The 20,031-nt window shown below is 49.3% G+C and overlaps 1 protein-coding gene across 2 annotated transcripts in view; it reads right to left on the bottom strand.

Annotated features, from left to right (window-relative positions):
* Window positions 1-20,031, bottom strand: part of CRTC3 (CREB regulated transcription coactivator 3) — a 97,720-nt gene that overhangs the window by 35,331 nt on the left and 42,358 nt on the right. For both annotated transcript variants that reach the window (XM_045067314.1, XM_045067313.1), the window contains exon 3: window positions 4,088-4,207. In XM_045067314.1, the coding sequence (XP_044923249.1) occupies window positions 4,088-4,207 (120 nt within the window). The remainder of the gene's footprint in view (window positions 1-4,087; window positions 4,208-20,031) is intronic.

The raw sequence follows: 20,031 nt of genomic DNA, 5'->3' as shown, positions 1-20,031 counted from the left end.
TCAGATGTTTGGGAAAGTGTCTGAGTGGGATCCTCTGGAGTCCTTGCCTGCATGAGGGCGACCTGCTTCCCTCCACACGTGAGTGACAGCTCGGTGGCACAGGGAATCCTGAAGTCTGAAAACTCCGCACCCCACCCCATTTCCTTGTCCTTCATAGTGGAAATCACTGATGGGTATTAGGTAAAAACTGGGTGTTGTGATTAAATACATTTTGTTAGTCCTGGCAAGAGAGAACGCTTCTTAACCGCACGGCTTCTTGGAGCCCCGACTTCAACGGTGAGGCTCGGGGTGGGGGGAGAGACAGCAGGGCTTCTCAAACCTAGCAGGCCGTCTGTGTCAAAGAAACAGTGTTCTATAAACCGGTGCCCTAAAATCCTCATCTCATTGTGTGAGAAGAATCAGAGCAGAGCCTGTTCCAAAGAGGAAAGCCATTCCGAACTGTGGCCGGTCCTAATGCCTCTCCTCCCGACTGTTCGTGCTGGTTTCCCAGACACCATATGCTCTTGAACCTTGCTGGGAATAAAAGTCAGAAATTTTCCAGACATCTATTATTTTCCCCTCTTTCTAAAAATATATTTAGAGGAAAGCATTTTCTATGATTCTTCAGTGTGTCCCCTTCTTTCTCAGTGTGTTATCCACGGGGATAATATTATGTTAATTGCTCAGAAATTCAGCAAGATGGTGTTTGGGACCCGTGTCTGCGGCCCTTGAGGAGTGAGGAGGGTGGTGAAGGCATGAGCACTTGGGAAAGGGTAGAAGAGCCTGTATTCTGAATTCTCAAGCCCGGGCCCCAGCCAGGGACCAGGCAGTGCCTCTCCTCTGCCTTGAGGGTGGCCCCAGGCCAGAGCCCAGCTGGATAGTGTCCTGGTCTTTGCCTTTGGTGGCTGCCCACGCAGGCAGCAAAGCCCACAGCACTTGCCTTCACTGAGGCCACAGCCGCCCACTGCAGAAGGAATCTCCCCATGCCAGAGCTCTGCCTGCTGTAGCTGCCCACTCTGGGAGGAAGCCAGAATATTTATTAAACAACTTTCATTTTATGTATCATAGGACTGAATCCTTGTCTACGCTGGTCTGCCCCTTCTAAAATAACTTCCAAGCCAGGAAACAGCTGAAAGAAAAGAATTCTGAATGCAGTTTCTCTTTTTGTTCTAACAAATGTTCAAATCAGTGTTAACACTTGCAAAGAACAGAAGCGGGAGACAGACGTTGGGGAGGCACCAGACACACGTGAAAGGCCATCATTTTAAGCAAATTATTTCTAAATGAAGTTGCCATGAAAGGAAAGATGGAATCTTTCTCTAACTTCTCCTGACTCTATTAGCATCGTCAACATAAAATCATCCCTCTCCTGTGTTTCATGGGAGCTCACGGTCCCTGCAGGAGAGACGCGCTGTCCATTTACGGACAGCCCCAAGCTCAAGAGGCTTTTTTGAACCAGCAAATGTCCGGTCCCTGGGCCCGGGTTAGGTGCGCAGGAAGAGCATACAGAGTGACGTCTCAGACCTGTACTGTGATGAACTTTAATTTATCTGCATGTTTGACTTTTGCTTCCCCTCCCCTTTGGAGGTGACTGGTTTTCTGCAGTTGCTCCCATAAGGTGACCCATACATGGGGTCAAGTTACACCCTACAGTAGATCACCTGGCAGGAGACGGAGTCCCCTGAACACAGGTGTAGTCACTCCTTGTGCGACTCTGCACAAGACCTTCCCTCTCTGGCAGCCTTCCTCTCTCTGTACCACTTACCACCAGTCATTTGCCTAAATCGTTGTTTTACCTGTTTGCCTCTGTCCCTTCCCCCAGACTATAAACTCATGAAGGCAGGGACACATCTTATTCACCACCGAGTCTCCTCTGTTTAGAACAGCCCTTGTACAGGGGGCGCCTGGGTGGCTCAGGTGGTGAATCATCTGTCTTCAGCTCAATTCATGATCCAGGGTCCTGGGATCAAGCCCCGTGCTGGCAGGGAGCCTGCTTCTCCCTGTGTTTCCCCTCCTGCTCCTGCTCTCTCTCAAATTAATAAATAAAATCTAAACAAACAAACAAAAGAACAGTATCTGTACAGAGAAGGGACACTGTAGATATCCCTTCTGATCTCTGCTGAATACAGGACTGCATTATTCCCTCACTTGTGGCTTCACCTTCCAGGGTCGGATCTGCCTCCAGGTTCCCTTTTCCGGGTCCAGGCTGCCCCTTCTATGAGCTCACGCAGCCCTCTCGGTCTGGGCCACAACTGACCACACCGGGCTGGGAGCACCGGGAGCACCGCAAGCACCGCGAGCACCGCGAGGGCAGGGGCCGGACACTGGTGACTACTTAAAATGTTTCCCATCTGTCACTTTCCTTCGATCCCCTCCTCTTCTACGTTATTCCTTCGGTTAAAAAAGGGGTGAGCGTATGTATATCCTTACACCACACTTGCTGCAAAAAGGTTCCGAGATAGCTACAAATATGTATTTATAAATATGCCACATACGTACTACAATATTCAGAACACTGACGGGAGAAAAAGAGAATTGAGAAATTGGAGAAAGACATATTTAAATCAAGCAAAGAAACACTCAAAGCCTTTTGCTTGAGAACTCCCCGCCGCCTAGACCACGGTCAGATGCGCTCACGCCACCCGCGCATGCGCACCAGCGGGCGACTCGGCGGGCTTCACCTCTCCCCCGAGCGTTCTGTGGAAGTGAGGACACATTCCAGAAGAGAACCTGCAGGCTCAGTCGTCATCTCCACCCTCCCTGACAGTGGTCACAAAGTACACAAGGACTACAAGTCAGGGTCTCTCGTGGACCAAATGTGCTGTGTCCCTGGGGGCCAAAGAGGGGAGAAACCGTTCTGTCTGTGGGTCCTACACCTCCTCCCCTAGGGCCTCTCTTACGGTGTGTGTGTGTGTGTGTGTGTGTGTGTGTGTGTGTGTGTATCCCTGGGGCTGACCCACCTAGTGGTACGGTGTGTGTGTGTGTGTGTGTGTGTGTGTGTGTGTGTGTGTGTATCCCTGGGGCTGACCCACCTAGTGGTGCAGGGTGGAATTGGCCCAGGGTGGAACTGGTGCCCTTTCAACCTCAGCAGTGGCATCTCAGAGAAGTGACTCTGGACGCTCAGTTTCCTCCCTGGAAGACGGGGGTTAAAAAGAAACGAAAATTCAGTAGTTTTGAGGACTAAATGACACATCCGTTGCCCAGCACAGTGCCTGGCCTGGGTAGGTGCTCAGCAAACGTGCGTGCCCTCCCCCCACTTCCTGGTTTCTCGAGAAGCCAGCTCTGCCATCACTGCCAGGAATTCGGCTCTGCAGTAACACTCACCCCGCCTTCCTGCGCCTTCCTCTACCCGTGAGCAGCGTGCAGGGAGAACCCCGGCTCTGCTGGCACACTGCTTCTCTGTCCTCTCCCACAAAACCTGGCTCGGTTCTGTGTCCCCAAAGCCCTGAGCACAGAGCTGGTGGCCCAGCAGTGCCTGTCCCTGACCCCCGGGGCCCCAGCCCCCTGATGAACGAAATTGTCCGGGGAATTCGCAATCTCCTTCTCCTTATTCCTACTTAACAGCATAGGATCTGGGGTATGCCGTGCCTGAGAATTTTCCTAACTACGAGCTCTTTATCTTGGGTGTCATTTGCTGAGTTTGAAACTCCATAAATAGAAGATCCTATGAAATTTCCTCTTTAAGTTCTAATGGCAGGTCACCAGGTCAACGGAAATAAAAATTAGTCACACACCTCTCTGTTTTAGCTAGACTAACTCTCTAACTTGGTTCAAAGTCAGGTGTTGCTCTGACCTGGCTGCTTTCTGAAGAACTGAGCAGGCCTTGCAAGAGGGCTGAATTACAGCTTGTTTATGTTCCTCTCCTTCACTCAACTCAACTCTATCTGTGTTTTCATCAAGTAAATACCCACGATGATCTTACCAGCTTTTAGCTGTGGAGATGTTTCTAGTTTCCAACTCACTTATTTTTATCGCCTCCATTCATCAGATAAAATGAAGGCTTTGAGGCCAAAGGGGAACCGTGGGGAAGATAAATCCCGAAAACCTTTCAAACATTTTAAAACTCATACTCCCCCCCGCCTCCCCCCAAGACAATGAGAAAGGATATTTGTCGTCCTGGCTTGTCCCCGGACCTTCGGTGGAGAGGGTGGAAGCGGGTCCTGGCTGGCCTCTCCACCAGCCCGTGGTGGCGGGTCCCACGCACGCTATCAGCCTGGTGAAGGGCGGGCTGCAGAGAGAAGGGACAGGAGTCAGCCCGGGACTGACACTGCCATTCACCATCAAGAACAGCAACAGGTAACAACAGCAGACAGAAAGACTGGTTTCAGCTTTCTACAAGTGTTTACAACTAGGCCTCGAGTCAAGGCAAATCAGATCACGTAGCACGTGGGGCTGTTTCCATAAGGTTACAGAGCAATTGAGAACAGTCTTCAGTGTGTTAAGGTGAAAGCTGAAAGAATGGTAATATTAAAATTTTAATATTAATGGTAATATTAAAACCTGAGGCAGGACCATGGGTTCATACATCACACCCCAGACAACTCAGGAGTACCCTTGAAATGTACTCATCTAAGCCGGAGAAAGGCTGGATACGAGAACAAGAATGGGATACCTACAGACCGTGGACTATCTGTCCTGCACAGAGTCTTTTTGAAATTTTGAATCAACAGTGTTTAAAAATTCAGGGTTGAGGCTTCCAGTGAAAAACCCGAACCCTTTGCCCACACCAATCCCACAGCCCCGGAAATCGAGAGCGGCTGCTCTCTGTAGGTGGGACCCCCATTCTCGTACTTTTAATGCTTACACCAGACCACTGGGTTGACCTACTGTATCAGACATCTGAGTCTGTAGTCCCTGAGTTAAGCAAAGAGAGAAGAAATACTACCTCAATACAAGTTGAAAATATGCAACTCATTCCCCAACATGGCACAGGTGAAACACAAACAGATTCAGGGTAAATCCGTGCTCAATAAATCCAAAGTCCTTAGTTAAGGAAGGCTTGGGATACATTCGTAACATTTTTGAGCCTGGCATCATAAAAGGCAATTTTTTGGTTGTCAAAGACCAAATGCCAAGCGGGCCCATTATATCGCGCATGTGACAAGCGTGTAATTTGTACATGCTATTCTGCAAGAGCCGTGTTTGTGAAACAGCTAAAAACAGATTTTCTTTTATGTAAATGGAATTATGTAAATAGTGAGGTTACTCTGAAAGGAATCATACGATAGAATATGGTTTTCTAAGGGAGCTGCTTTTAGCTAAGAATGGGTCATTAATTTTTTTTTGTTGTTAAACATACGGATTTTCTCACGCTGGATTTGGGGATGACTCCTCTCTCTCTTCAGTGGGCTAATCAAATGTCTGGGCTAATGGAATCTAACGGTTCTACTCTATTTTTACAACCCAAATCTGTTAACTCTTAAAGAGATCTAGGTGAGCAACAACTTTTTTTCACGGAGTGAAACAGCCATTGTGATGGGTAAGCAGGGCGTTGGTCTCGGGCGATCTGCACACCCCTCCAGGGACTGACAGGCTGAAATCCCTTTGTGAATCAGGAGGAGACATGCCCACACTTTTTCAGAGCCTGTTTACACAGGAGACATAAGGGACAGATGACTTTGTTCCAGGATGAAAGGAAAGATTCTCCGGAAATGCAGCCGATGTTCACGACAGTGAGGTTACATGTACTTGAAGACACAGCATTTTCACTGAGGGCTCTCAGAGCACAAACGCTACCACACTGGGCTCTCAGAGGCCGGCCTACAGAGGTGGGCTGAGAGTCTCCAGAAGCAGTTCCGAAAAAGCAGAAAGTTCTTAGAACATCTTAGAGACTTCCTACGACACGCATATGCGCTATTGACACTTGTGCCTCTTTTGCATTCGTCCCTATGGGCCCAAATCCTGTAACTGCTACTTGGACTTGGCTGGGGGCTGGGGGGAATGGCCTTGGCTACCATTTTAATTTTCTCCTCTTCCTTACCGTGGCACTACTGCAACTCTCTATCCCTGTGGCAGCTGATCTCCCTCCAAACGATATTGGGCGATTTAGCCTTTTCGGCTCACAGGGACCAGCCTTGTTCATGAAACGAGCTCAAGCTGGTGTTCAGTCACGGAAGCTGGGGACCAAAGTGGACTTGGAGCAAGGACACCCGTGAAACACTATGGTGTGATGCTTGCTGAGGGCTAAGACTCTGTTATTTAAAAATGTATTTCTGGGGTGCCTGGGTGGCCCCGGGGGTTAAGCCTTCAACTCTTGGTTGCTGTACTCAGTGGGGAGTCGGCTGGGGACTCTTCTCTCCCCCTCCCCATGCTCGCGCTCACTAAAAATGTATTTCTTAGATCAACTTTAATACAAAAGAGAAACAGAGCCCTGACACACTGAAGGCCAAGTACATCATGCTTTCTGTTCCTTTTCAAGTTTTATTCAGCTTGTACGAGGCTCAGACCCACAGAGCACATCTATTTTTGTGGTCTGTAATCTGTACTCAACAGTATTTTGTAAACAGTTTTCCGTATACTTGGTGACCCTTACAGTTCCTAATTCAGCAGGTGCACAGTGCTCTACTTCCAATGTTCCGGAGGCCCTCCATGTTGCAGTTCAAAGACCATGTGGAGTCAAACCATTCCAGCCCAGAACCTTTCCTTACTGGCAAGTCACTTCACCTTATCTGTAAAGTGGAAATGATGCTGCCGATAACTTCCCACAGGCTTGTGGAGAAAACGAAATTAGATCATGCACTTGAAAGTTGCCTTATCCCAAGGATCCTGGGCGTTGCCAGCTGAAGCGTCCCCTCCCCCGCCCTCATTCACACCCCCCAGTGTGGCTGTCTGTGGACCTAGAACCTTCAGGAAGATACTGAAGGTGAAATGAGGTAATGAGGCTCTCATCTAACAGCTCTGGGGTCCTTACGAGCAGAGGAAGAGGCAAGGGGAGCGCTTCGCACAGGAAAGGCCGTGTGAGGACAGGAAGAGGGGCCTCACCAGAAACCACCTCTGCTGACGCCTTGATCTTGGACGTCCAGCATCCAGAACGGTGAGAAAATAAATCTCTGTTGTTTAGGCCACCCAGTCTGTGGTACTACTGTCAGGGCAGCCCAAGGCGACTAAGCAGACGACACATGCCTAGGGGGGTGGACACGGAGAAGCATCTTGTCAAAGGTGAGGCCACCCTGAGTCCCTTTCGGGATGGCAAGAGCAGCACCACAGTTAGGGGCTCACCCAGTATTCTGAGCCTCCCCGAGGATCCCCAAGGGACCCAGATCTTCGTTAGGTACCCATGCCGGGTCGCCTCTGAGAGCTGCCACCTGGAGATGAAGAGAATGTCAGCAGGGCCCTGTGATTGGCCTTGGCCAAGGGCTCATGAGGAGATATGATACACATTTGTCCAAACAGAAACTCTCACACTTTTTTCCTCCTGCTGTGAGAATTCCATGACTCGCTCAGCCTCGGCTCTGCAGGGGAACAGCAGCATGGAGGAAAGCCACAGCTGTCACCAGCAGCAGATCGGAGTTAGGGGAAAAAAAAAAAAAAAAAAAAAAGAAAGAAAAAGTTTGCTCAAAGTTCCAGAGTTTCAGGAATGGTTGGTCCACAGTGGCGCCGACTAATACGGCAGTGACAGCGGAGAGAGGCCGTGGTGAGCCGGAGAGTCCTGCTTTTGTTGAAGAGCCCCAAGAGGGGTGCCAAGTCCAAAGGGCCTACAGACTGGCTCCGGCATGTTTTGAGGATGGCCTCAGGCGCAAACTCTGCCCGATGCCATCCTGTTTCGGAACACGGGAGCAGACACCAAATGAAGAAGAGAAGGCTTCCGTGCCTCCATCTACAGAAGTTCCTCTCCCTTGAGTCGGGGCGCCACGGCTGGACCGCACGCGGGGAGACCACGCACATGTTTAGGGCAGCAGCAGGGCAGGGGCGACACAGAGGAGGCAGGACTGATTTGAGAGGACGCCCCATGACATTCCAAGTGGCACTGTGGGAAAAATCAGAATTGAGCTGGATTTCCTTTCCTTTCTGTTTGTCCTTGGATGGGGCACTGGTTTTTACTCTGAAATACAGGCGCAGACGGGAGGTCCAGCAATCTCTGCGGGGCCCGGGCGAGCACGAGTATTCACACGCGCCCCGGGCGCACGGAGCAGATGGGAACGGCGCACCGCGGAGGGACCCGTGTCAGCAGCCTGACGATGGGGGGTGACACTGGGACGCTCACCCGGGACCCTCACCGGCGAAGGGGCGAGCTGCCAAACTCAGCTTCACATTGTGATCTAAGTGCCAGGGGCTGAGTGTGGGAAGAAAGGACAGCGTGGCCACCCGAGGCAGGGGAAAGTGCCCAACTCTGAGAGAAGGCCGACGGAGGATGGCGCGCAGCCCACAGACCTCAACAGTGAGGGGCAATGAGCGGGGCTCAGGTGGGGGGCAGGGGTCAGAGTGACTCCTGAGTTGGCAAGTAGACGGCCACAGCCAGTTCTTAACTAGTTTCTGTGGGTGGCTTTGTGGGGAAGGAGGCAGGTCTCGAACGGTTCAAGAGAAGCTGCTGAGAACTGGCTGTCCAAGTGCACACGGCCCTGCTCTCGGGTTCCCCAACTGTTTCTCTGAAGGTGTCTCTGCGTGGATGGGAACTGGTTCAGGTTGTGCAGGGATCAGGATGGCTGCTGGGGGAGGCGGAGGCATGAAGGGGCCAGGACTGATGGAGAATGCTTTCTGAGATGAAACAGGACGTAGGAACCTTCCAGATGAGCAGAGTTGTGCATTTCTGGGGAAAAGTCGAGAGCCAACAGCAGAGAGGACCGAGTGCTCCAAGCAGCCCCCCAGGGGACCCAGATCTCATTTAAGCATCTTCGCATGTGTGGGCACCGTCTGCTGCCCTCCTCACACCCCCAGAGAGAGCAGCGGCCCAGCACGAATGTTTGAAAAGCTGCGCTGACTTTCCTTACCTTTCCTTTCCTTTCCTCCTCAGATTAGCACTGCTGATCTATGCCCTGTATTGGAGTTAACTTTCAGCAGATGTATCACATTGTTGGCGTATCAGGTTGTGGTTTATTAGAAACCCCAGATCCTTCCATGTGACTACTAAGCCCTTGTTACGAAATGAGCTCAAGAGTGGGAAATGAGCTTGAGAGTGGGAGAGCTGTTTATTGTCACCTCCAGAGGAAGATCATTATTAAAAGTATCCTACAGTATATTCTACATATGCATGTCCTGTTTATGCTATAGCATGTGTGTTTTGTTTTTTTTTTTACAAAGATTTTATTTACTTGAGAGGCGCTTGGGTGGCTCAGTGGGTTATGGCTTTGCCTTCAGCTCAGGTCATGATCTCAGGGTCCTGGGATCAAGTCCTGCATCAGGCTCTCTGCTCAGCAGGGAGCCTGCTTCCCTCTCTCTCTGCCTGCCTCTCTGCTTACTTGTGATCTCTGTCAAATAAATAAAACCTTTTAAAAAAAATAAAGATTTTATTTACTTGAGAGAGACCATGAGTGGGATAAGGGGCAGAGGGAGAAGCAGACTCCCTGCTCAGCAGGGAGCCCAGTGTGGGCCTTGATCCCAGGACTCAGGGATCAAGACCTGAGCTGAAGGTAGACGGTTAAATGACTAAGCCGCCCAGGTGCCTGGCTATAATATATTCTTTACCCGTGAAGGACCAAGTAGCACTTTTTTCTTGCCACAAAGATCAATTCTAGCTTATGATGGCATTTCTATACAATGTTATTAAAAGAAAGAGAACTGGGCTACCTGGGTGGCTCAGTCGCCTTTGGCTCAGGTCATGGCCCCGGAATCTTGGTATTAAGCCCAGCATTGGGCTCCCTGGTCAGTGGGGAGTCTGCTTCTTCCTCTTCCTGCTGCTCCCCCCTGCTGTGTGCTCTCTCTCTCTCTCTCAAATATACAGAATCTTGTTTTTAAAAAGGGGGGGAAAGTCCCCCAACGAGAGCACTCAGAAGGGAGCCCCTCAGGTCCCCATCACATCTTACCTGAACCTAATAAATGGCCCCCCTGAGCCACAGGATGAGCAAGAGGAGGGAACGGGGCTGCTGGACCATTAGGGTGAGCTTCACAAGTGACAACAAAGGGACTACTGCCCACTGCCCACACCGGCCCCCCAATCTCCATGCTTTCCTCTAGATGAGAAACTGGGATCCAGAATGGGGAGGGACTTTTCTCAGGATGACACAGCCGGTAGCAACAGGAAACTTGAACCGTGGACCCTGGGCCTCATGCAGTGTTGGCCTCACCTTGCCGTTTTGCCTCCTTATCTAAGGAGCCTACATAAAATCAGATACTTTTGAGATTGTGAGTGATTTTTGCTGGCACCCCACAGACAGAAAGTAAAAGTGAGAAATTTTCCCGAAGAAATTACGTTCTAGTAAATCTACCAGAGAGTTCAGGTTTGAGGGAAGGACACCAGCCCTGCTGGGATCTCAGACTGTCCTGCGGCATAAACGGCACCCCTACCCCTTGCTGGTGGACCCCAGGGCCATCTGCGGCAGGTGTCGAACCTCATATTTTATTAAAGGTGAGCTGACAAGTCCGAAGGCCATTTACTGTCTACCCCAGGCTTCCTCCCAGGGAATTAAGATGCTTCCTCAATCATTCTAAAGTGCTCTGTGTGCTGGAGCTCGCATCTGTGTCCCCCCTCCCCAGCATGGTGGGTTGGGACAGCTGACAGGCTGAAGTTTAAGGTGGAGAGGGCAAGCTCACACGCGGCCTCGAGGCCACACTTACACTCTTGCGCTCCGCAGGACCTCCGGCCTGCCCGTGATGGCGTTCTGCTTTAGTTCCCTGCTTCAGCTCTTGGAAGGTTATAAAAGACTGGCCACAGGGACTGAATGGACTGCTTGCGGGGAAGAGTGTGGGAAGTAAGGCAGGTTCCTTGAGCTTTAACGCAAACTCTAGTTAATGGAAGCTGCTACCGGCCCGCTCTTTGTCAAAGGGCAAGTCTAACAAAGGGACAACTGTGCCCCTCTTGGGAACCCAGCCAGGGATCATTCCGGCCACAGCCTGTATCTCCTTTGTTTCTCATGATGCAGAGAGGGAGTCATGAGGACCTGCCCACAACAGAAAAGAGCTATTAACTCACTGCCTTGGGGTTACACAGGCTATTTTATTTCTACCTTATAAACTGTGCAGAAGAAAAAGGATTTCATAGCTGGATTAGAGACTCTGTTATACCACCATCAAAAGAAAAAGATTAAAAAAAAAAAAAAAAACCAAAAACCTAACTCCTTTACAACTCTCCAGGGCCAGACCAGCCTTTGGCCTACTCCTCCTCCCTCCCTGCGGGCCACAGGCTCTTCCTTTGCCATCTGTGGGTCAGGACGGGCCGGGGCTGGCGCTCACACACCTGCCGCAGGGCAAGGTCTTGGCTCTGCCAGACTGTAAAGCTCCTAACTCCTGGGAACCAGGGGAGGCTTCTCTCTCAGCTGCGCGCCAGTGGGCACTGTCCGTGGGCCAGGCTTACTCCAGCCTGGCAGGGGAATTTGGCCCTCAAAGCCCCTGGATCACCACAGGGACGTTCTGGGTTTTGTTTGTGGATTTTTTAACCTGGAGACTCTGCCTTTTTGACCAAATGAATTTGGGATGCGATCTCCAAAGGACCAAATGAGCCCTACCGTGAAGGTGCAAAGAAGTTACATAGAACAGAGCAGGCCGGGGGCGTGGGGGCGAGGGAAGGGGTGGCTGGCACCCCACTTTCCGCTGGAGACCTGTCCTGTTACCACATCTGGGGCCCTTATGTTCCCCCTTCCTCCTCCTTATTGTAAACGAAAACTAAAAGGGAAGTAAAGTTAATGAGATAAACTAAGATAAAAGATTACTCTAAAAAATGAAAGACATAAAAATTTGTTTTTTATGGCAGCGAAAGTCCAAACACACACATACACACAAAGAAAGCAATCAAAATGACCTCAGAGGGCCAGGAGAAATAATCTGTCAAAACAAGAAATAACAGCAAAGTGGGGAGCCTGGGTGGTTCAGTCAGTGAAGCCTCTGCCTTCGGCTCAGGTCATGATCTCAGGGTCCTGGGATCGAGCCCCACATCGGGCTCCCTGCTCAGCAGGAAGCCTGCTTCTCTGTCTCCCTCTGCCTGCCTCTCTCCCTGCTCCTGTTCACACTCTCTATCAAATAAATAAACAAGATCTTAAAGAGAGAGAGAGAGAGAGGAAGAAAGAACCAACGAACAGCAAAGCATAAAACACACCCAGAGTGCAGGGCCCAGGGTTCACACTGGGGGCTCCCATTCAGGGAGAGGCAGGTGGGTCAGCATCTTGGGCCGGGCTGCACCATTTCTTACCTGGAGAGGTGGGGATGGCACCCACGGGTGCAGTGGGCTAGAAGCCGTGAGACCCGTCGTCCTGCGCCCAGCACCTTCCCTCTCCAGCACAGCACGTTCTCATACATGTTTGCCCTATTATTACGTTTCCAAATAACCAGGCTCCAAAGCAGAGTGTGTGCCTCTCAGAGGGGCGTACAAGAGGGTATGGGGTGTAGAGAAGACACAAGAAGCTCTGTTTCCGCTCAGTTTTTTCTCTTCTTTTTCTAAGATTCTATTTATTTATCTGACAGAGAACGCGAGAGCACAAGCAGGGGGAGGGGCACAGGCAGAGGCAGAAGCAGAGCCCCCACTGAGCAGGGAGCCAGACACAGGGTTCGACCCTGGGGACACAGGGTTCAAATCCCAGGACCCCAGGATCGTGACCTGAGCCAAAGGCAGCTGCTTAACAGGCTGAGCCACCCAGGCGCCCCTCCACTCAGCTTTCTACTTCTTGTGCACACGATGTAACAGCAGAGTGTAAATGTATGTAATTTATAAACAGAGATATGCTGAGTGGGGATACAAAACTCTATTTTCCTGCTAGGGTGCATTATCAGAAAGTTTAAGTGACCAAATGTTGGTAATTATTGAAACTGGTGACAGCCATATGCGAGTTTGTTATTCTCTTCCTTCTTCTTTTGTGGCTGGCTAAAATTTTCCAGAATAAAATGATGACTTTCCCTTCCAGCCCCTCCGGGATAAGCGTGGGCATGGCAAGGCTAGTGCAGACCCCCAGCCTCTACGGGCCTCGTACTATCTTTCCAGGAAATGCCCCACGAAGGGAGAAGTCTGAGGCTGCCCATTCCCACCCCGTCCTCCTGCCTGGTGTGGTGTGTTTGGCGGAGAGGGAGGCCTTCTGCTGAACGCAGTCTGACCTTGAACTCTGATGCTGTGATCGTGACCCGAGATATTAGTTCTGGGTAAACTGGGTCTGCCCAGTTATTTCCCCAGGAGAAGCTGATTTGCCTCTTGGAATGATGACAGTGATATGAGGGACTGTGGAAGCCAAGGATTGTTTTTTGCGAGCTATAGCCGGAGCAGTAAGAGGGCGAAGGAGCCGGCCCGGAGGCAGGCTATACGGGACAGCAGCTGGCTGGTAGACTGAGGCCACAGGTGTCCTCAGACGCCAGAAGGGTCAGGTGGGTTGTTCAGATCAGGCAGGAAAGGGGCTCAGCGCCTGAACCCAGCTGCATCCTGGCACGGGCTGGAGGTAAGAAACACCCCCCACCGCTGCCGACCACCCTTCTCCTTCTCCCTCTGGCTGCACTCCCCATCACGCTGCCTACACCACTGTGATGGGACTTGGTAAGACAAGTCACTGAGTCCAGAAGAAATCTGTAATTTGGAATTTAAAAAAAAAAAAAAAAAAACAAGGGGGGATAAAGAAAACAAAACTGACAAAATGTTGAAAATTACTGGGGGACGGCGGGTGGGGCGGGGAGTGGGTGAAGGTGGTCCAAAGGTACAAACTTCCAGGTTAAGGTAAATAAACTCTGGGAAGGTCATGGACACCATACCATGGTGGCAGTAATTAACTCTACTGTACATCGGAAAGTTGCTGAAGAGTAGATATAAAAGTTCTCATCACACACAAAAACATAGAGCTTTGAAGTGACAGATGTTAACTAAACTTACTGTGATGACCATTTCACAACATAAACATACAGCAAATCATTATGCTGTACACCTTGAACTAAAGTAATTTATATGTCAACTATATCTCAACAAAACTGGAAAAAATATTGAAACTGGTGATGAGTATGGGGGGGCGTTCATTATTCTATTCCTTACTTTTGGGTACATTTTACATTTCCAAATATAAAGTTTAATTTTTTAAAAAGATTTATTTATTGGGGACGCCTGGGTGGCTCAGTTGGTTAAGCAGCTGCCTTCGGCTCAGGTCATGATCCCAGCGTCCTGGGATCGAGTCCCACATCGGGCTCCTTGCTTGGCAGGGAGCCTGCTTCTCCCTCTGCCTCTGCCTGCCATTCTGTCTGCCTGTGCTCGGTCTCTCTCCCTCTCTCTCTCTGATAAATAAATAAAATCTTTAAAAAAAAAAAAAGATTTATTTATGTGTGTGAGAGAGAGAGTGGGTGCAAGCATAGCAGCATGTGGGGGGTGGCCAAAGGGAGATGGAGAATCTCCAGCAGACCCCCACTGAGCACAGAGCGAGGGGCGGGGAACTCGATGTCACAAATCCCGAGATCATGACATGAGCCGAAATCATGAGTTGGACATTTAGGACACCTGGGTGGCCCAGTTGGTTAAGGTCAGGCTCAGGTCTGGCTTAGGTTATGATCCCAGAGTCCCAGGACTGGGTCCTGCATTGGGCTCCCAGCTTTGCAGGGAGTCTGCTTCTCCCTCTGACCTTCTCCTCTCTCCCTCTCAAATAAATAAAATTTAAAAAAAAAAAAAAAAAAAGAGTTGGACATTTAACCAACTGAGCCACGCAGGTGCCCCCAAAAGTTAACTTTTTAAAAATTAAAATTGTGGCACTGTAATAAATGAAGGGTGCCCTTTTAAGCTTTACCCCCAATAACTTCCAAAGACACATGAAAGGGGAGGTTTTCTACCACAGAGCCAGCAGAAATTATGACTAAAATACTTTTTTTTTACATGACTTTAAAAGACAAAATCAGGGGCGCCTGGGTGGCTCAGTGGGTTAAAGCCTGTGCCTTCAGCTCAGGTCATGAACCCAGGGTCCTGGGATGGAGCCCCGAATCGGGCTCTCTGCTTAGCGGGGAGCCTGCTTCCTCTTCTCTCTGCCTGCTTCTCTACCTACTTGTGATCTGTCAAATAAATAAATAAATAAAATCTTTAAAAGACAAAATCAGTGTATAATTTCTCAAAGGAGTTAGAAAAGTATCATGAGAAAATGTTTTTGGGGGGAATTAAATAATCTGGTCTATTTAGTTAGCTACAACAGCACATGGCAATTCTAAATAAAGCACACCGAGTTTAAAAAAAAAATACATCCTGTTTTCGTTTTCAAAGAGCCTAGGGTACTTTTCCTCATGTGGGTACCTGCTCAGGGAGGCACTCGCAGTCACGCGAGTGAGGAAGGCCCATGCAGGTCGGCCGTGGCCGCCACACCATCCGCAACCGGGGCCCTGCAGCCCCCCCAGCAGCCGCAGGAGCCAGACCACCACTTTCCCAGGCCGGCCGCTCCTCCCTCGTCCAGCCGTGCATCTGGCATGTTCTCCCTCACATGGGGCTGGGACATGTCCCTGGGGGAATCTCTTGAGGGACTGTGCCCGGATGAGAAGTTTCTAAAAATTCATCCTCTTCTCCAGAAGGACGCAAGCTGCCTCAGTGGAAGGCTATGCTGGTGGGACCAAGTTCTTCACTGAATTTGAGTTAAAACTGCGAGTCTGGGCATTAGCTGGGCCTTCCTCTTCTCAACCAAATAAAAAAAAATGGGCAGAACTCACAAAAGGAAGCCCTTTTTTTTCTTATCCGCAAGAACCGACCTCTGCCTACAGACGGGGAGGGGAAAACAGACAGGAGCGGCTTGCCCTGCATCGGATGGGCTACTGAGCTCACGCCTGGGGCAGCACATGACAAGTGTCAGTTCTCAGCGGTCGGCCTGGTCTGTCCCTTACAAGGGCGGGGGGCCTTTCTCCAGCTCTGGCCTGCGGCCGGAGGGATGAGCCAGGCTGACCCTGCCTAGGGAGGCTCAGGTAGCCTCACTTCTGGGAAGGGGGGAGGAGGCGGGGGCCAGGTGGATGTCCTATTCTGAGCCCAGGGCCCAGCTCCATGGAGCCTGGGGAGCTACTGAGTGGCCAGGAATGAAGGTCATAAAGCTAATGATTTGGTCCTGTGTTGTCCCCACCAGTGTAACCCAGAGAAGAAAACAGTCACAACCAGCTTCCTCAGCTGTCGGAAGAGTGAGAGTGCAGCTGGCTCCGATTAGGCACTAACACAGCCCTAACATCAACTACTCCTCAGTACCTGGTACCCTAAAAAGTGGAAAACTAGCACTAGTGAACTTGGTTAAGTCTGTGGGATTTCAATACTTTGCAGTGATGTTCCACGGTGGGGTAGTGATCGTGTGGACTATAAAACTAGAGATTAAAATATGTTTAACCTGCGCAAGAATTCAGATATTTGCTCTGAAGCCACAATGAAACACTCCTGAGTAATGCTAAAGGGTTTTTCTTTCATTTTCAGTGTATTTTACTTGTTTGTTCTTTGGAAGGTTTTTGAGATCTTTTGAAAACTTTTGGAGTTCCAGGCAATAATTTTTTTCCATTTCTACACTTACCTTTTTATTGAATAAATTTGATACCTAACACTGTGTAAATTTAAATTATATAGCATGTTACTTTAATACATTTTATATATTGTAGTATGATTGCTGGTATAGCGCTACTTGTCACATCAATAAAATCACAATATATTCACCATGCTGCCCCTTACATCTCTACAGCTCATTTACTACTTGTGACAAGCTTGTATCCCTAAACACCATCACTCCTCTCCCCTCACCCCCATCCCCGGGTCACCACTGTTTTACTCTTTTACAAGGTTAATCTTTTTCGATTCCACATGTAAGTGATAATGGTACAGTACTTGTCTTTCTCTGACTTATCTCGCTTCCCACTAATGAGCTCAAGGTCCATCTGTGGTGTCGCAAATGGCAGGATATGCTCCTTTCTCGGGCCTGAATAATATTCCATTGTGCATAGGGACCACATCGTTTTTATCTATCCACCTGTTCACGGGCATTTGAGTTGTTTTCATATCTTGGTTATTGTGATTAAGGCTGCAATTAACGTAAGAGTGCAGATATCTTGTTAAAATCTTGTTTAAAAAAAGATATCTTGTAAAAACTCCCTGGGAATAATTTATAACCATCACGGAGAGACAGAAAGTCACAGGACTGTCACTGGGATGTGCCACAGCGGGAAGGGGAGAGCCCGTGTGAAGCTTCTGCCGGTGTCAGGGTAAAGACAGATCCCCTTTCTCCTTTCCTTTCCCCATAAACCAGCTTTGTAACTGATACTGTAATTTATAACAAATACTTTGGTTTTCATCCCTGTTCTGGCACAGAGCTCCTAAAAGCCTCCTAATTTCCCAAGTGATGAAAGCAACAAAGATGTCTTCTATTATATTAATTAGGTGACTTCTGGAACACACCTAAGGGTGAGGGCTGGTTGTCAGAAGAATCAACCCCACGGTTAGGGGACTGGAACTTTCAGTGCCCCCCACGTCTCCCTGGATGGGGGAGGGACTGGAGGTTGACTCAGTCACCAATGGCCAATGATTTAATCACTCATACCTAGTAATGCAGCCTTGGTACAAACCCAAAAAGATGGGGTTCAACACACAGAGATTTGGGGAGAGTAGAGAACGCATAAGCTCGGTGCCCCTTCCCGTATACCTTGCCCTGTGCCTCTCTTCCATCGGGATGTTTATCTGCAACTTTCATTATATCCTTTTATAACAAACAGGTCAACGTAAGTACTGTTTCCCTGAGTTCTGTGAGCCGCTCTAGCACATTAACTGAATCCAAAGAGGGAGAGGTCGTAAGAACCTCTGACCTGAAGTTGGGCAGAAGTTGTAGGTAAGCTGGGGACGTAAAGCGTGTGCATTTGAGGGGGAGGGGGACAGGCAGGTGGGAAGTCAAGGGCCCCTGCTCTGTCGGATGGGATCCTGTCTCCAGGCAGACAGTGTCAGAACTGACGGTAGGAGAACCGCTCCCTGGTGGCCATGGTGGGATGGGGTGCGCAAGAGAGCCATGCAGTGCCAGGCCACGGTCCTCTTCCCTGACCCCAGATCTGGGACTATCCACTTCCCCAAGGTTTCTGGTCTCCCGTCAGGAAGAGGAGAGAAAAAGCAAAGATCCACACCTCACAGCATAAACCACGGCTTTGCTTCTTAGTGGTCCGTCTTAGTGGTCCGTGGATGCAGAGGACTGAGAAATCACAGACAATTACAGCTATCACTAACTAAAACTTCTGGCTCTGCCAGCCAGAACCATGGCTTTTAGAGATAACCTAGCTTAGACCAAATGATTTGAATAAGTAATATGTTTACAGTCTTAAATAAAAAGATACGCAGCTGACAGTGGAGAGGCGGCCTCCCACGGTTGTTTTCCTTCTATCCGGTTCCCACTGCCCAAAGGGTAACTTGATTACCAGTCTCTCGGGAGCCCTCCCAAACATGGATTATGCATGCACAGAAAATAAGAATATACATTACTTCTGCTCCTCCTCTGTTTACACAAATGGTGGCAGATGAGTACACTTCTCTGTCCTCTGCTTTTAAACTTAATCGCCAACTAAGCTTCTAAATTCTTAGTTCTTTGGATTCGAAAAATGTAAGAAGAGCCAAACAAAAATATTAGAAAACTCCACAAAGTTAAGAGTCAAAACTGTCCGAGAACATACGCCAACGTCCTAATGGGATCACTCTTTTCTAGACCGTTCTCACCGGCCAGCTTCGCTAAGTCCCTACAGCCATCCCAGTGTTGCCTCCGCCTCAAAGTGGATCCCAGCTCTCCGGCCCTCCATAGGCTCATCCGTCCACGTCGCTCTCTCGTCTCTGCAGCCAAGCTTCAAGATGAAGGGGTTCCGGCCAGGACTGCCTTAACCCCCACTCACCACGCAGCCCCCTACACTTCTACTCTGCTGAAAAGTTATCCCAAGATAACTATGGACCTTCCTTGTTACTGAAGCCAACGGTACTTCTCAGCGCTGAAGTTATTTGACCTCTCAGCAGCGTCTGAAATTAGTGACAATTCACTCTTTTAACTATGTTCTTCGGGCTTCCAGACTCTTTCCGCATCTCTGGGTGTTTCTTCACAGTCTTCTCTGCAGACTCCAGGACTTCCTGCTCACCCGCCTCACAGCTGTCCTACAACAACTCTCCCTCCCCAGCCCAGAGCCCTGACTAACGCTTCGGAACTGGGTATTCCACAGCCCAGTGGGCGACTCTTCTAGGAGAGCCCGCAGGCATTTCAAACTCAACATGTTTGGAAGTGAATTTGCCACCTTCCTCCAAAACCAGCCCAATTTCATCTGTTTTGAATCTCTGAGAATGGCACCACCCAGCTGCCTAACCCAGGACGCTTGGGGTCATCCTTGAGCACTGCCTCCCCCAAACCTCCCCATCCCAGGCATCTCTGGGTCTGGCCACTCTGACCTTCTAAGCACCTCTCAAACCCACTACTGTCCTCCATTCCCTGTCTATCCACTCTCCCCGGGATTACTGTAACAACCTTGTAATTGGTCTTTTTTTGTCTCTAATCTTGTTTCCTCCAACCCGGTTTCCACACAGCAGTCAGAGTAATCTTCCTAAAATACCAATCTGATCACATTATTCAGCTGCATAAAACCCATTAATGACAGGATTTTTAAAAAAAGATCCGAGCAAGCCGATTTTAAAGTTCACCCGGAAAAATAAACAGGCAAGAATAGCCTGGAAAAATCATTGAAAAAAAGCCTGAGAGTGAATTAACCCTACCAGAACTTTAAGACATAATATAAAGCTACAAAAATCAGTTAAAACTGTGAGATTCTGGTGTATGAATAGACACATAAATCAATAAAGGGAACAGGAAGTCTCAAAATATAATCAAAACACATGGGAATTAGTATATGATAAGAGGGGCATTTTACATTAGCGGCAAAAAGATGATTACTCATAAATAGTGTTGGGCCAACTGGCAAGTGAACTGAAAAAAAAAAATTAAGTCAGATCCACACCACATGCCTTACATTAGCATAAGCTCCTGATAGATCAAAGAGTTT

The sequence above is a fragment of the Mustela putorius genome, unplaced genomic scaffold, assembly GCF_011764305.1.
Source record: "Mustela putorius furo isolate JIRA1106 unplaced genomic scaffold, ASM1176430v1.1 tig00003875_pilon_pilon_pilon, whole genome shotgun sequence".
Lineage (NCBI taxonomy): Eukaryota > Metazoa > Chordata > Mammalia > Carnivora > Mustelidae > Mustela > Mustela putorius.
Note: the sequence above shows the minus strand (reverse complement) of the source record. Positions and strands in the feature narration are given on the sequence as shown.